This window comes from Odocoileus virginianus, chromosome 5, assembly GCF_023699985.2.
Source record: "Odocoileus virginianus isolate 20LAN1187 ecotype Illinois chromosome 5, Ovbor_1.2, whole genome shotgun sequence".
NCBI lineage: Eukaryota > Metazoa > Chordata > Mammalia > Artiodactyla > Cervidae > Odocoileus > Odocoileus virginianus.
In genome coordinates, this window is record NC_069678.1 from 24,872,812 (window position 1) to 24,888,631 (window position 15,820).

Below are 15,820 nucleotides of genomic sequence, written 5' to 3' on the forward strand. Positions count from 1 at the left end.
GTATACTGAGGTTCCATATTGAGGATCTTCCTACATATATAAAAAACGAATGTAGGTGATTCTACTTTAGAATTGTTAACTACTTGACCTGTATGAAATTATCAAGAGAGACACCTCAGTTACAATCTGATCCCTACCTAGAAGGTAATTTTCTTCTGTATTATGTACTTACGATAGTTTCTTGGGGGAGAGGAGAGTGTAGCTTTTCTATTTTCTTGGAAATACAGACTTTTTTTCCCAAATGATTTTCACTGGGTGGGATGCCTAACCTTCCTGAAAAACTAAAACTCACAACCACCAGCATTCACTTAGAAATCCTAATCTAATCTATACATATCTCTAGTGGAACAAAATTTTATGTGTGATATCTTTTCCTTGGGAGGAAAAATGTCTTGAAAAGAAATATTGAAATGTGTGGACCCTTAACCCCTATAGCATGTTACTATCTGTACTTATATGTTTTAATATTTGGTCATCATAGAATTTTTAAATTTAATATCTCATCTTAAAATTTTGAATTTTTATTTTGTCTTATAACTGCAAAGCCAAGTGAGAAAACTTTAAATCAGCTAGTTAGTATTTGGCTACTCTTGTTACTCTAAGATCCTGGCACATATAAATATTCAATCAATATTACTAACATGTTTAATTCCAAGAAGTAAATTAGGTACATTGGAGGGTACGTTATCTGTATAATTAAGACAAATTCTATGTTATCATATTCAATTCTAATAAAAGTCCTTGCATAACATGAAGCCTCTGAGAATTTTTAGCCAGTGGCCACTGATTTCAAATAGTTAAGAGACTGGAAACAGAAAAATAATTATAATACATCAAAAGCATTGGTTACCTCCAGGTGAACTATTGCAGAATTTTGAAATTTAATTCTTTCATGAATTTACTTTGTGTCCATATGAAGGTCTCAAAGTGTTGGTATGTTGCAAGGCAAAAATTACTAGGAATCAGAAGTTAAAGGATCTGGTCCCAGTTCTGTTAAGTAGTTGTCAGGCAGTTAATTCCCTGGACTTCAATTTCCTTATCTGTAAGGTAAAGGTGCTGGACTAAAAGATGTCTATGTTTTCTCTCAGCCATGAAGTTCTATCCTCCAATGGCTCTTTTATGACCTAGCAGTGTCACGCTGAAATTCATGGAATGATAAAGCCTGCTGGAATGAAGTACATGTTCTTTGTAGAAGCTAGGGGATTTAGGGGATTAAGAATCCCTTGTGTGGAAGGAAAAATTATTGCTACACATTGTAACTGTGGACCTGTGACTGTCATAGTGAAACCCACTCTGGAGTTGAGACATTATTACTGAGGTAAGGGGAAGGATCATCATATGTGTCCAATGGGATTGTAGATGGCCAATCCTTCAAAATAGCCTCTTATGGAAATCCCTAGTTCTCAAGGATCCTTATCCCACAAACCTGGAAAAATGGACTAAACATGTCTTGATGATCTCAAAAGACTTTAGCTTGGTGAATATGGAGACCAAAGATTTCATACTCCAAAACTATCCCTTTACAAAGAAAAAGAATATCTGAAATGCCCATCATATACTATTATTCTATCGCCATTGCTAAATTTTCAAACTACATCTTTGGGAAGCCTAAGCAATATCTATTGAGGGTAAATTTATTTAAGATATATTGCATGTAAATAGAACATGGACTGGATTCAAATTCGAGTTTTATCACTTGGACAAGTTTCTTAACTTCTCTGTGTCTAAGCTTTCTTATATGTAAAATAGAATAATGACACTACCTGCTGGTTGTTGTCAAGGCTGAATGAGTTAATATTTGCTTGTAATTGTAGTGAGCATTGAAGAAATGTTGGCTTTTTTTAAAATTGAAGTATAGTTGAAGCACAGGGCTTCCCAGGTGGCACAGTGGTAAAGAACCTGCTGGCAATGCAAGAGATACCAGAGATGCAGGTTCAATCCCTGGGTCGGGAAGATCCCCTGGAGTAGGAAATGGCAACCAGCTTCCAAATTCTTGTCTGGAAAAGTCCATGGACAGAGGAGCATGGAGGTCCATGGGGTCACCAAGAGTCGGATGCAACTGAGCACACACATAGTTGATTTTCAACGTTGTGTTAGCTCTTATTATTCTATTTAAGGTTGCTGTTGTAATAAAAAACTATTGTAGAATAATCAGCTCTTACTAAACTGAAGTAGGGGTTATAATGTGCTTTCCCTATTTCTTGTAACCTTAACAGTTCCCAAAGCAAGTGATTCAGATATATAAAAAAGTGTATTTAAGATACAACTTACTTTAAGGAATAATCTGGTTCTAGGGCCTACATTGATTAATACTATTGTCCAGAAAGCAACGGAAATTATTTTGGAATACTGTGGGAAAGGTTTTATTGTTAACACAAAGATAAAATGTAAATCTCCGCGTTTCTTTAAATTTAGGAGCACATCAGTTTAGCCTATTAATCAAATATATATCTTGCATGAATTTCTTTTTTTTTTTTCCCCATTAAGGAGACTCAGAAAACTCTTATATGACAATTTGGTTTGTGGCACTTTAGTGAGTCAGAAAAACTGAGTTCTAGTTATAAAAATGAGACTTTGGAAGAAAATTTTTCTTCTTTGTGCCCCAAGGAAATCTCAGCACTGTAAGTTGGAGAGAACTAGGTTAGAATTACTAAACTTGGCCATCTATTGCTGACACCACAGTGAATCAAGCTGAAAGGCAAGCTTGAACCAGAAGGTTAAAAACACTTCATTTACATCAGAAAGCTACCGCCTTCTATCTTACATGTACCCACTTAGCATGAATCACAGGCAGCTTCCAACTCATTTTGTGGAAACCTTTTAAAACCTGAGTAAATTGTGACTATGCTTTTCCATGTACTTTTCCCCTTAGAATAGTCTACTGTGTAGTATTTAATACATTAGTCATTTCATTAAATGAGAAGGTGAATGAATTCTAGAGTCCTAGATTGGAAACTGAACGTTGAGCTAGAATCCTGCCTTGGCTAATATCCAGATGACTTTGACAATTCAATTAAGCCTTAGTTGCCTTGCCTATAAAATGATGATGTTGTATGAGTGCTCTTCAATTTTCCTAAAAACACTAATTTTTACATAATATTTGGTTCTAAAATATGGTGGGAAGCAGGGTGCCACGATGGATATGAAAAGCCACTGCTCGAGAGGATGTTAGTGAGCCTTCATTAAATATTCTTATTCCAGGAGTGTTTGAGGAAAACATCGGGTGGAGACAGAGTCACGGGGTCCCTTTGGATTTACACAGTTATGGCTCTTGTTTCTCGGTGAGTTTTGGAAACATTATTGATGTCTATAAAGGAATCCATAGAAAACCTAAAGCTCTTCATAAAGAACCCCTAGGGCCTTGGAGTAATCTCGCCATCTTTACAGTAAGCTGCCTACTCTCAGAAACACAGCGTCATTAACCTGCTGGGGAAGACAAAAGTTTAAGTCTGTCCTCGCGATGACACCCAGAATTGTGTTTGCTTGTTTTAAGCAGCTGTGTCAATAAAAAAAAATTGGATTTTTTACTGTCATAAGACTATGTACAAGCATGTTTCACAACATGCATAGCTAAACTTCATGAACTATCCCATGTTCTATAAATAACATCTCACATTTCCCCTCTTCCTCAGCTTTTTGAGGATGTTTATCATTGATGGTGGTAGAGGAAGCTCATTTTAACATAGTTTCTGTTGATCACACAGTAAGGTATCAGAAAATGAACTTCTGTTTTTCTTCAGAACACTAAAATTTCCCACACAGAAACGGGTCAATGTATTGATTGGAAAGAGTTTGAGGTAGGAGTCAATAAATACAGAAACTTTCTTTCTAACCTCTTCCATTTGGTATAATGTTACCAGCACAGCCTTTGGAGTCAGACAGGCCTTCCTGGCCATATTATATTTGACAAGTTACCTGGACACTTTGAGCCCAAGAGTCTCCAAAATGGAATTCTGTACACATGTGGGGACATCTCTCAGGAAGTGGAGCAGTTAGCTCCCTACTGATAGTCCAAGAAGACTGCGGTGATACCCTACTTTTAGTTCACAGTTACATGTTTGAGAAAGTTCGTTATAGGCCCTTTCAGAGATCTTGGCAAATCTTTGCTTAAGCTAGGAATTTTCAGATGTCCCCACAAAGAGATAACAGCAAAGGTACAGATATCAGCTCACACTTAAAAAGTGGCTTGGCATTCTAAAGACATCTGGGAAAAGGCTAATATATGAAAGAAGTCAAATCTGATCAAGGTGGGCGACTGCTGTTTGCTACAGATGACTAAACCTCTCAGATTTTTTTTAAGGTAGGGGCTACTTCCCCACCCCCTGCATCATTGGAATATTTAATTTATTCAAGAATAAAGAAGCAGCTATGTCCTAATGTTCATTCAATTTTAGGATAACCACAAAGGTTTCATGAATGCGAAATGCTAGTTACACAAATATGAAATGGATCTGTGATGAGAATACTGGATACATGATATAATAAAGTCCCAAAGGTATTTCACCTGGGACCTTAGCTTTCCTTCTAGAACATCAGCAAACAGATCAAAATTAATGTAGCATACCATACAATCTGCCATATAGCCTCTCTAGTCAGATAATTTTTTTCTTCATTATATAAAACCTAATTAGCTAAAGGGCAATTCAAATGAAACTTTTATTTGGGGGATTTAGAAGTATTAAAGAAAAGGGAAAAAAACAAACAAACACTGCAGCTCTCTGGATAGCATGAACAAGATTACTAATAACCCTTGAGGGGGGAAATGATTAACCTTGTTATTTTCCTCACAGTTCAGGTTTCTACAGTAAATGGGTACCGAACAAAAAATATTTGGATGCTGTATGGAAAGCAACTTTTATAAGGTCTCCAACTGGCATCAAATGTTTTCAAGTATGAAAACATCTCTGGGCTTTCTCAACAGGCTGATGGATCCCTGCAGGTACCACTTCCCTTTTTAAATGACCCTACCAATTAAATCGAATTAGAGATGAATTTTTAACTCTGTGATGAAGGCAATGCTCACTATAAGATAAAGCAGGAAAGTGGAATATTTATCCTAAGTAAATTGTTATTTCAAATTGAATAGCTGAAGAGGAGGAGACAGCCAAATGCTTTCATCAATATTTTACACTTTATAAAACATGATGTCAATCATTTGAAGGTAATTTAAGGAAACAATGTACACTTGGGTTCATAAAATGTCAACATACATCTTTTCTTTTGTTGCTAGTCTAAGAAATGGTTTTGTTTATTAAAAACTTTTCAAGTTTTTCAAGTTGAGTTTCCTGACATGAGTTTTCAGTGGGTGATCTACCTTTATTTAACCTCTGACATTTTTATCTTTAACCTCCATCACTTGCATTTTAGGTGATAATCCCTCACACAAAGCTACTTTGCACATTAGGCCAACTCTTGTTATTCTAATTACCATTTTTTAAAATAATATACTGTTTAGAATAATTTGTGAAATCACTTGCTTTTCAGGACTAAAGATCAGATAATACATGTTATAGTGATTAGTTTATCACTTGAACAAAAACACCCACACCAAATCAAATATTAATTTGGATCATCAGCATCAACAAATATTCACTTGGATAAAATTGTGAATGTTTACTTATAAGTGCATGATACATTTTACATTGAAAAAATGAAACTTGAATGAATTACTACTGCATCAAGTAAAGAAAAGACAGAGCTCATAGGCTCAAATGGGTACAGATTTATTTTGGGACTCATTAATTGCTGACAATACCACCAATAATTTTTCAGCCACAGCCAAAGCACATCAAAATGACTGAGTTTTAAATCAAGTACCTTTGGGATGATTGGGAAATCTATTTCGTAATAGACAACAGCAGGTACAAATGACCTTAATGGGAAATCTCTTTCAAAATCACTTTTAGCAGATGATCGGAAAGGATGACCACTCTGTCCATGCATTTGAACCTTAATATAGGTGTTGACAGTTTGAAATCTATACTGAAACTTATCAGGCCTCCAAAATCTTTAATCACTGTGTATACAGCAAATGTATGTGAACTTATGGTTACATACATCAATAATTTATGTCACAATATACATCATTCATTGTTCCTGATGATGGGAATGTTATGATTGTTATATCTATTATCATGGCATCTTTCTATATACTTGGTGGAATTACGTTCATTCATTTCTTCCTTGGGATAAAGGGAAAAGCCCTGGTAAATGCCCAAACTTAGTTGAAAATCCAAGCGGATCTCTCTTTTCCAGCTTCTACCTTGAAAAGCCCATTTCTATGCCATCTTGAACAGGCAGGGAGTCTTCTATGCATGAATTCTTGCCCACTGGAGAGTAAAGGAATCCACCATTGCACACAGAGAACATCTTATAAGTCCTTATAAGGAATGTGTAAATGCCACTGAAGCAGGCGAGAAGATAAAATCATGTTTGATGGTTTTATGGCAAATCTCTTCACCTTAAAGCCAGGCAATAAGCAAGCTAGCCATATGTGATGCTGGGTGACCCCTGGAAGTGCTTATACCATTTGCCTGAGAAATCTGAGGAAACACCCATTGCACTCCTAGCAGAACAGCCAGAGGCATCATGAAAACAGAGAATCAGCTATCACTTTGCTTGTTAGAGGGTTTTGGTTAGATATTAAGGAGTTAAATTTTCCTAGTTTCCTGAATAAAGGTTAATACATTTTCCAAAGGCACAACAAAGCATCCTTTCAGGTCACCACTGATTTTAAAATAAAACAAAGCAAAACAAAACTGGAATTTCCCGATTCAGTGTGTAAAAGGTCAACATCTGCTGATGCTCAAAGATGGGGCATGTGGTGGAGGTGGCCGAATGAGATGTCAAGTGAGCAAAACATTCAGAAATTCCATGCAACACACGATTGACACTTGGAACAGAAACACACCCCAACGCCAAAGAACTACTTTCCGTTCATCCATTTCTGAACCCTTTGACAGGTCAGATCACCACCGCAGCCTCAATTATCTGCCTCAGCTTGCTTCCTTCGGTCCCTTTTGCTTCAAAATGCATGTGCAAATACAACTGTCAAGGCCTGAAAGGAGCACCTTGTGGCGTATTTGTGTAGATAGGCAAATGCCAAGGGAGATACTACAGCAGAAAAATTAGACTATTAGAACTGAAGTTTTCACTTGCAAGTTTGTAGCACTGATGTCATTTCAACAAGATCACAAAGAGGAAGCTGCAGCATTGGGCTGGTATCTAAATGAATGTGAACACTCGTTCTATTTCTATTTACAAAGTGGCTGATGTTCATTGCATTTAACATGTCTAGTGATTAATAAATCTGTGTGTAGTCCTATTCACAAGCTTAAGTAAACTGGGTTGATTTAAAAAATGGAAGTCCTGACTGTGCATTTATAAGAGGCAGGAAGTTAATTTATACAAATTATGAGGGTATTGCTTTTTAAGTGGCCCTGTTGTGGCCCAGCATTTATGACAGAGACTAGGTTAAACTCTAGTGAAAATGTTTCTTTTCACTTATCAGTACTTTATTTCAAATCACTTATTCAGTAGCTATTCAAAGGTTTTAACCATCAGAGAGAAAGGGAACAATATTTAAAAATATGTGAGATTTGGCTCTGAAAAGTTATGGGGCACTTCCTTAGCATTTCAAGCTTGGTGTTGGGGTGTCAGTGTTTTAAATGTAAAGAGGGAGCTATAGCCTGGTTCTCCCATGGTATCTGATAGAATGTCTTTGTAAAGGTACTACAGAAATGTTCAACAGAATGTTGAAGAGAGACTTCTCTTTTCAATTGCTGATATCTCTACTAATACATTCCTTGCAGAAATTTCTAGTAGCCCCATTCCTAAATTTTGCATGTACTTTTTTATATCACTTCTCTACCAAACTTGAACCTAAGTAGTCAGGAAAATATGGATCATTGTATTTTAGGAGGGTGCAATGGACATATTGATTATTTTCTTTCCTTCATTTCTCCAGAAAGACTAATGATCACAAACTGACCTCTTTCAGGCCTTCACAAAGGCTAAACTTTAATGCATTAATAAAGTTCCTTCTCCCTAGTTTCATAGTGATTTCTTTGGGTTAATGAATATGCCTAAAGCATTCATTGGCATTCATTCTCTGCTTCCCCAAATTATGGGAGAAATCCATATATGGTCCTTGGGAGAGAGTTCAATTTGTTTGCTGGTTACTAAGTATTGGTAAATAGCATGTTCATAGGTAAATGTTCATATTTTTGCTAAATGAGTTTATATGTAAGTAATTGTACCTCTGTAAAGGGAGCCTTCATAAAAAATAGTCAGAAAAGCTGTAGCACTGCCATATCCATGGAGGAATTCTACATAGATAACTATTTTATCTGTCCTCTCACCATATCTGTGCAGAGAACAAACACAACAATTTAATTCACAAAGGAAATACTCTCTTACATCAGAAATGGACACTGGGAAAATAGATCTGAGGAGCTGAACAACAAAGCCAAGCTAGCCTAGACTTGGTTTGTGATTTTTTGTTGTTGTTTTTTTTTTGTTTTTACTTACTACCAATACTGGAAATACTGGGGATACCTGGAGAGAAAGAAAACAATAAAGAAAAGCTGTTAGACATTTATTAGTAAAGGATATCTTAAACATCATATAAAAATCTCAGAAGTTTAAACACTTGATAACATTCGTATCATCAGAAAATTAACACACAAAAAACCCAAACATATATCCAACCACTGAAACCATTTTGCTTATTCTAGAATTCTAACTCATCAGAGTCGGGAAATCAGCATTCAACTTTAACAGCTGGTTCAAGACAGCTTCATGATATCGAACATTTTGTGTTTACTTATAAGGTTAATGAACATTTGTATGTGGTTCAAAACAGACACTAAGCTAGGCTTGTGTTCTGGGCACCGAGCACCAAGTATATAATATATATGCCTGTGCAAATATATCTACATAATGCCGTCTATCTCTTCAAATGTGTTCAGATGCGTGTGTTAGCAGTTGAAAGTCACTTGTCGTTTTATTTGATTAACTACATATAACCATCATTTCCAATCCTCTTTTACTCGTCAGATATGTGGATTAAACTCTTTAACAGAAAGTAAATTGAGCAGAATGCAGAATAATTCAAGAATACATTAGGTTGTGTTCACATCGACCATGGGCTTCATCAATTTTTCAGCTTCTGCTTTCATTGCCAAGCTCTGCTAAGGTGGTGGAACCATTTCAGAATGTGACTGAAACTGTTATAAATGTGGACATGGATTTAGTTGTATCCAGATGAAAACTCTTAGCCAAGATCAGGGGCACAAGAGCCAGGCTGTCTCCGATTGAGGCTTTGCTCTTACCCTCATTGACTGTGACTTTGGGACAAGTTGCTTATATTCTCTGTGGCTGTTTTCCACCTCTTAGAGTTGTTGCAAGGATTACATATATATATATTATATATAATATACATAATATATGTATTATATATAATTGAAATGCTAAAAGCATTGAGCAGGTGGTATGTGCAATAATCAACAATTTTTGCTATGATTACTATTATTGATTTAGTTGGTTCATCAAAGAAGCAACACCATGATAGACACTATAAATAATAGTCAAGGATTTATATCTTTTCCACCAAATCCAGGTAGTGGTGTGGGTGAGAGCATGAGTTGGGAATAAGATAGAACTTAGTGAGAGTCATGCTTTGAAACTAACTAGCTGGATGATTTCATGTAAGTTCCCAGCCTCTCTACGCCTGTTTCCTCATCTGAAAGGGCTAATAATATCTATTGCACAGGGCTGCTGTGAGAATCGAAATGAGAAAATCCATAAAAATGTCTGACACATGGTACACAGTCAATAAATGATAACTGTTAATGAGCTGTTCAGACTTGTTCTCCACATCACTAAAGTGTACTAACAGGTGGTAAATGTAGGAATCATTAACTTTCTATTTCAGCATTTAATCTTTGAACAACTGCCCTCTGCTTATCTTAACTAATCACTGTACCTTACTCAGAGATTTATAGCTTTGTATTATTTAAAACTGAGAGCTATTTTCCTATTTCTTAGTAGGGAGGGGAGAAGGAGAAATTAAATCTTACCATGTTTAAAAAAAACCTGGAAGGAATGAAATCCTATTTTCAGTTATTAGATACATTCAATGTATCTTGATTTTAAATGCACAGAGCTTATGATGTTTCAGTTTAATTACTGATCACTGATCAACCAAAACTGGAAACTTAAACTTTCATTTTCATGTTTTACTTTGTCTGAACTGAATTTCAAGCTGCATGCGATTTCTGCAAAGGACTGCTGGATTCCTGACCCAACATTTCAGTACACTATCTTTGCTGCATTTTGACAGTGACTTGGTACTGAATCTTTCTCTTTTTTCTTTCTTTGCAAATCCCCTGTTGAGTGAGATATGATGGCAGCATCATAATTTTAGTAGCAACCTGCAGAAGCTCCAAATTTCTCCATGATTGAAAATCCGGCTCCATCGCAAGGAACTGCTTTGCCTTTGTAATCCGTCAGAGAGAATGGAAGTGAGGATGGCAGGAAGAGACTTTTCAAGTGTTTTCAAACTTGCATGGAGGTGGAGGGCCATGCATAATGCAAGGCAAAGTTCTCAGGATGTTTGGCCAGACACAATAGAGAGCAAACTTGTAAGACTGTTTGATGCAGTACTTGCTGCAGCTGAATATTTTAGAAAGATGCAGAAATATTTCTATTCCTTTGGGGAAGCCAGTGCTGGGGAGAAATGCTCATTGCAGCTATACAAACCTCTCCAAGCAAGACCATTATGAGATCCTATTTCCCTCATGAAGATGTTTTCTATTACCTAACATTTGGATGCTTAAAATTCTGGCTCTTTATCATTTTGTGGTTTAAAAAGTTTTGAGGTGCTGCCAGGTGAGTCACTTTCTATTCCACTGCTGTAAAATGGGAACTGCTTACAGAAGATTTTTAAATTGCTCACTGGAATAAGATTTTTGAAGTTGAAAATACCTGAACACCAAGGGATGTCCATTAGTATATTGTCAAATGTTATTTTTTTCCCCAGTGTTTCTTATTGTAATGTTCAAATACCTTGCTTTTGGTTCTCTACAGACAACTTAAGAATTTAATAAACCAGTTATATGCATTGAAAAGGCTATGAGTAAGTCATGAGAAATCTTTCAAGTGCTTAAGAAACTAAGACAGGAAGGCTACAATTCATTTCATGAAAGGTGGGTTTCTTTGGCATCTGTAAGTGCTGAATCAATGAATGCAATTTAATCACAGCAGTGATGGTTGCCCATAAACCACAGGAATGACAGTCAGATTATGCTCAGGAAAATTGTCTAGACATGTCTTGGTAGCTTTTTAGTGTTCCTTGTGAAGTGACAACTATTGTGTAAAGAGTATTTTTACCTTTAAAACTGAGCTCAGAAGTTATTACTTCCCTTCCTTCTTCATCTCCCTGATGTGAATTAGCCAGCGTTCTTTGTGATGCATACCTCTTCGTGCAGGTCTCCGCGAGCAGCTTATCAACTTCTTTGTATGAATGTTTGTGTGTTAGCCTGAGACCTCTGAGAGGATGAGTGTCAGGTCTGTATCTCTACTGTCTGTCCAGGATGATGCCTAGTACAGAAAAGTTGCTCAGTGCATATGTGAGCAAAAATTTATCACGTGTTTCCAAGGTTTCTATCAGAGTGAAAATACCACTTTTGGTCATAAGATGATCTTTCCCCCTATAAAATGTTCCACTGAGACATTTCTCAGAGTCCAATATTCGTAAATACTTTTGTTTTCTTTGGAAGTTTCCTCCATTCTGAGAGCAAGAGCTATACAATGTACAAGATATGCCCCTCACCACTTTGTCTTCCAGGAAACTTGGATGTCAGCTTCATGCTCAATGGGGGTAAATTCATCTAATGCTTGGCTTATTTTCTATTATTTTTTTTCTCACACCTTGTTTTTATATTCCTGTTTGTAGATACTTATTTTTGTCTTTTTTCCTAAGCCAATCAAGGGAAAATGCAGATTTTGTGGGCCCAAAGCAAATACAAATCTGGGAGCTCTCTTTGAGAATATTAATTTCAAAGTATAAAATCATACTAGTTCAGATGGTAAAGAATCTGCCTGCAATGCAGGAGACCAAGGTTCAATCCCTGGGTTGGGAAAATCCCCTGGAGAAAGGAATGGCAACCCACTTCAGTATTCTTGCCTGGAGAATTCCCTGGACAGAGGAGCCTGGCGGGCTACAGTCCATGGGGTCACAAAGAGTTGGACACAACTGAATGACTAACACACACACATAAGACATAATTTCATCAGACATGAAATTAATGTTTTTATAGCTTAGAAGGAGTCTAGTGAGGGACCCTGTAATTGATGCTTCATTAGCTTAAGTCTATCTTGGAAATAATCTCAAAAACATTTGGGAAAGACAGATGATAGAGGAAGGAAAAAAGGAAGATATCAGATAAGCTAATTCAGAAAGAGTGGCAAAAAATGGAGAGCTGAAACGGAGCTAAGAAATAATCTCACTCAGCCCTTTCACTTTACAGAAGAGGAAATGGAAGGCACAAAAAGAAGCAAGGGCTTCATCCTATTTGACCCCTTTATAGTCAACACTGGCCCAGGTAATTCCTAATCCCTGTCTACTGAGACATTGCTAAACTCATACTGAGGAAATGAAACACAGGTACGAATGAGCTTTAAGGGAGGAATAGAAATGCTCCTTCAGTCAGAGACACACATAAACACTGAGTAAGCCAAAGGACCAAAAGAAGGTGAAGGTGCTAAGCTTGCTGTTGTTCAGTTGCTCAGTTGTGGCCGACTCTTTGTAACCCTACAGACTGCAGCAGGCCAGGCTCCTCTGTCCTCCACTATCTCCCGAGATAAGCTTGTAGGTACTTGCAATCTTTCCCGCCTCAACTAGTCCTCCCCACTACCATATTTTTTTTTTTTTAATTTTATTTGATTTTATTTTTTTTTTCCATTTATTAGTTGGAGGCTAATTACTTTACATCATTACAGTAGTTTTTGTCATACATTGAAATGAATTAGCCATGGATTTATTTAAATTTTTTCTTTTTAAGGAATTCTACTGCGGTCGGGGCATGAGAACCTGGTGGAATTATACAATTTGTTATTTTCTCCTTCCTCCTCCTCCTGCTCCCTGCATCCTCCCGCTCCCACTCTTTCCCTTCTTCCTTCTTCTCCCCTACCCATCTTCATTCTTCTTCTTTCTCCTCTCTCCCTCCCTTTCTCCTTCTCCTCCTCCTTCTTTCAATTAGATTAACTTTTCCACCAAGTATGTGGCTAAAGGGGACATAGTTAAGTGTGAGAAAGTCAACATAATGGAGTCCTCAAAAATAAACATGGGCTTTTCAAAGCAGTTGAGTTCAGTGCTAAAAGCCATAACTCTTTTTGAGAATCAAAGCAAAGTTCAGCAGCTTTTCACCAGGAGGAAAGCAGAAAGGACAAGGATTCAGCATACTTTACATCAAGAAAAAATATTACCACTGTTGTGTTAGGTGGTTTGACAAAGCCCTATCAAGAAAATGATTAGATCTCCTTATAGTCAGGCTGCAGGAACTGGGAGCTCTAATTCCAAAAAGCCCAATTGAAAAAGAGGTAAGTGATGAGTAAGAAAACATTCTACAGCCCCCCTTGTATTCTAGAGGACGTTCTACTTCCAACATCCATTCAACCTGCTTCCTGGTCCAACCGCTGATGATAAGGGGTACAGTGAGTTGTCTCTCAGTAATTTGAAAGTGAAGAAACTAAGATTGCCCTCACAGAATTATACGGTAGAAACCAATACATAAACGATCCAATCAAAGATGGTTAAGTCATCTTAGAGCAGCTGAAGGGCTCTGGGACCTGAGTGTGTATATGACAGATTTGACAGAGGTGACATTAGTGTCACTATATCTGAGAACTGGAAGAAAAGCTAATCAGAAGGTAAAGCCTACAAAAAAGGACATCTTCAGGCATGTGGTGGCGGTACCGGCCTAGCACTGTCTCAGGAACAGGGAAGGGTAGCCTGTACACTTTCAGACCTTCAGTGTCCTCTTGGCATTAGGGAGGCTGACCCTGTGGTAGGACGGATGTGTTAGGATGTTTCACCCTGATGTCATTAGCATGCAAGTCATTTAAATTTCCTGATCTCACGCTTACCAAGCAATCTTCTGATTGTTATCTGGCTCTACAAGGAGACTTAATTAGAGGGGAGAGAATTCACTGATCATAGGGCCTTAAATAATCTGCATATTGTAATACTTATTTCATATTGTGAATGAATAAGTTGACATTTGGATGCAATTTCTCTCTCCATATAGTTACTATCTCCAAAGAAAGAATTTGCTGTTTAAACTGGGATGGGTCCATGTGCCAGATTTCAGTAAAATTACAGTGATTGTAACAGCTAACTTCACTGTGTGCTTAGTATGTGACTGCTGCTAGTTTAATATCTTACGTGCATCAGTTTGCTTAATTTTTGTGACAACCCTAGATATTAGTACTCTGGTTTATTTTACCAATGGGGAAAATATTCAAGCACAAAAAGTTGTAGTCAGTTGGGAAGGAGACTGAAATTGGAATACAGAGGTCCAGGATCCAGAGCTTGGGCCTCTAATAACTACTCTATATTTTATCTCTGGTGTGTGCGTGCGTGCTCAGTCGTGTCTGACTCTGTGCAACCCCATGGACTGTGGCCCACCAGGCTTCTCTGTCCATGGGATTTCCCAGGCAAGAATACTGCAGTGGGTTGCCATTTCCTCCTCCAGGGGATCTTCTCAACCCAGGGATCAAACCTGTGTTTGATCACTTACGTCTCCTGCATTGGCAGGTGGGTTCTTTACCACCTGGGAAGCCCCTCTTATTTCTAATCTTCAAAAAAAAATCTCTGAAGACTCAAAAGTTTTTTTTCCAGAGTTTACCTGGATCACAACATAATATGATCTGAACTAATTTGGTGACAAAACCTGACCAAAAGGGGTATGAATGTGGTCTTCTCCTTTATCCCACTGAGTGAAAATAATCATAGGTTTGCTACAGAAATATTAAAATATTTGATTAAGTAGGGCTACCTGATGTTCTGCTGTGGGTATTGATATAATATATATATATACACTGTATTACTTTTTAAATTTAAACAAAAAATTTAATTCCAAATCAGCTCTGGTCCCAGGGACTGTGGACTCATTGTACACGAATAACTCGGTAAGTATTTGTTTTTATATATTGGCCATACAGTTCGTGGAGGTAACACTCTGACAGGTGCTCTCTTATTGTGCTGACAGAGTCAGATTTTGTCTGGTGGCCAGAGCCCAACAGTAGTCAAGTCATCAAGGCTGTGAATGCCACTCAGTTGTTTATTCGCTAAGTCGTGTCCGACTCTTTGGACCCCATGGACTGTAACCCTCCAGGCTCCTCTGTCCATGGGACTTCCCAGGCAAGAATACTGGAGTCAGTTGCCATTTCCTTCTCCAGGGGATCCTTCCAACCCAGGGATTGAACCTGAGTCTCTTGTGTCTCCTGCATCAGCAGGTGGACTCTCTACCACTGAACCACCTGGGAAGTCACTTAGGGAGGCCTCTAAAAACCAGCCAACCAAGATGCCATCTCTAGATAGGTGGCTGGGCCATTAGCACCCATGAAAAACGAGTGATTCTTTTTTCTATTGGTTTTTCTCTAAATCTCAGTTGATCTCTTCCTGGGGGAGAGTGAAGGCCCTTGTGTTACAACTGCTGAACTGTGAAGGTCACATATTCCAGGGGACATGGGAAGATGAATGGGAGGTCAATGTGTCCACAGGCACATTTCAGGGCTATGTAGGTTTACTTATTCA

The 15,820-nt window shown here is 37.6% G+C and overlaps 1 protein-coding gene across 8 annotated transcripts in view; it reads right to left on the bottom strand.

Annotated features, from left to right (window-relative positions):
- Positions 1-15,820, bottom strand: part of NTNG1 (netrin G1) — a 360,421-nt gene that overhangs the window by 68,345 nt on the left and 276,256 nt on the right. For all 8 annotated transcript variants that reach the window (XM_070467729.1, XM_070467726.1, XM_070467722.1 and 5 more), the window contains one exon: positions 8,530-8,556. In XM_070467729.1, the coding sequence (XP_070323830.1) occupies positions 8,530-8,556 (27 nt within the window). The remainder of the gene's footprint in view (positions 1-8,529; positions 8,557-15,820) is intronic.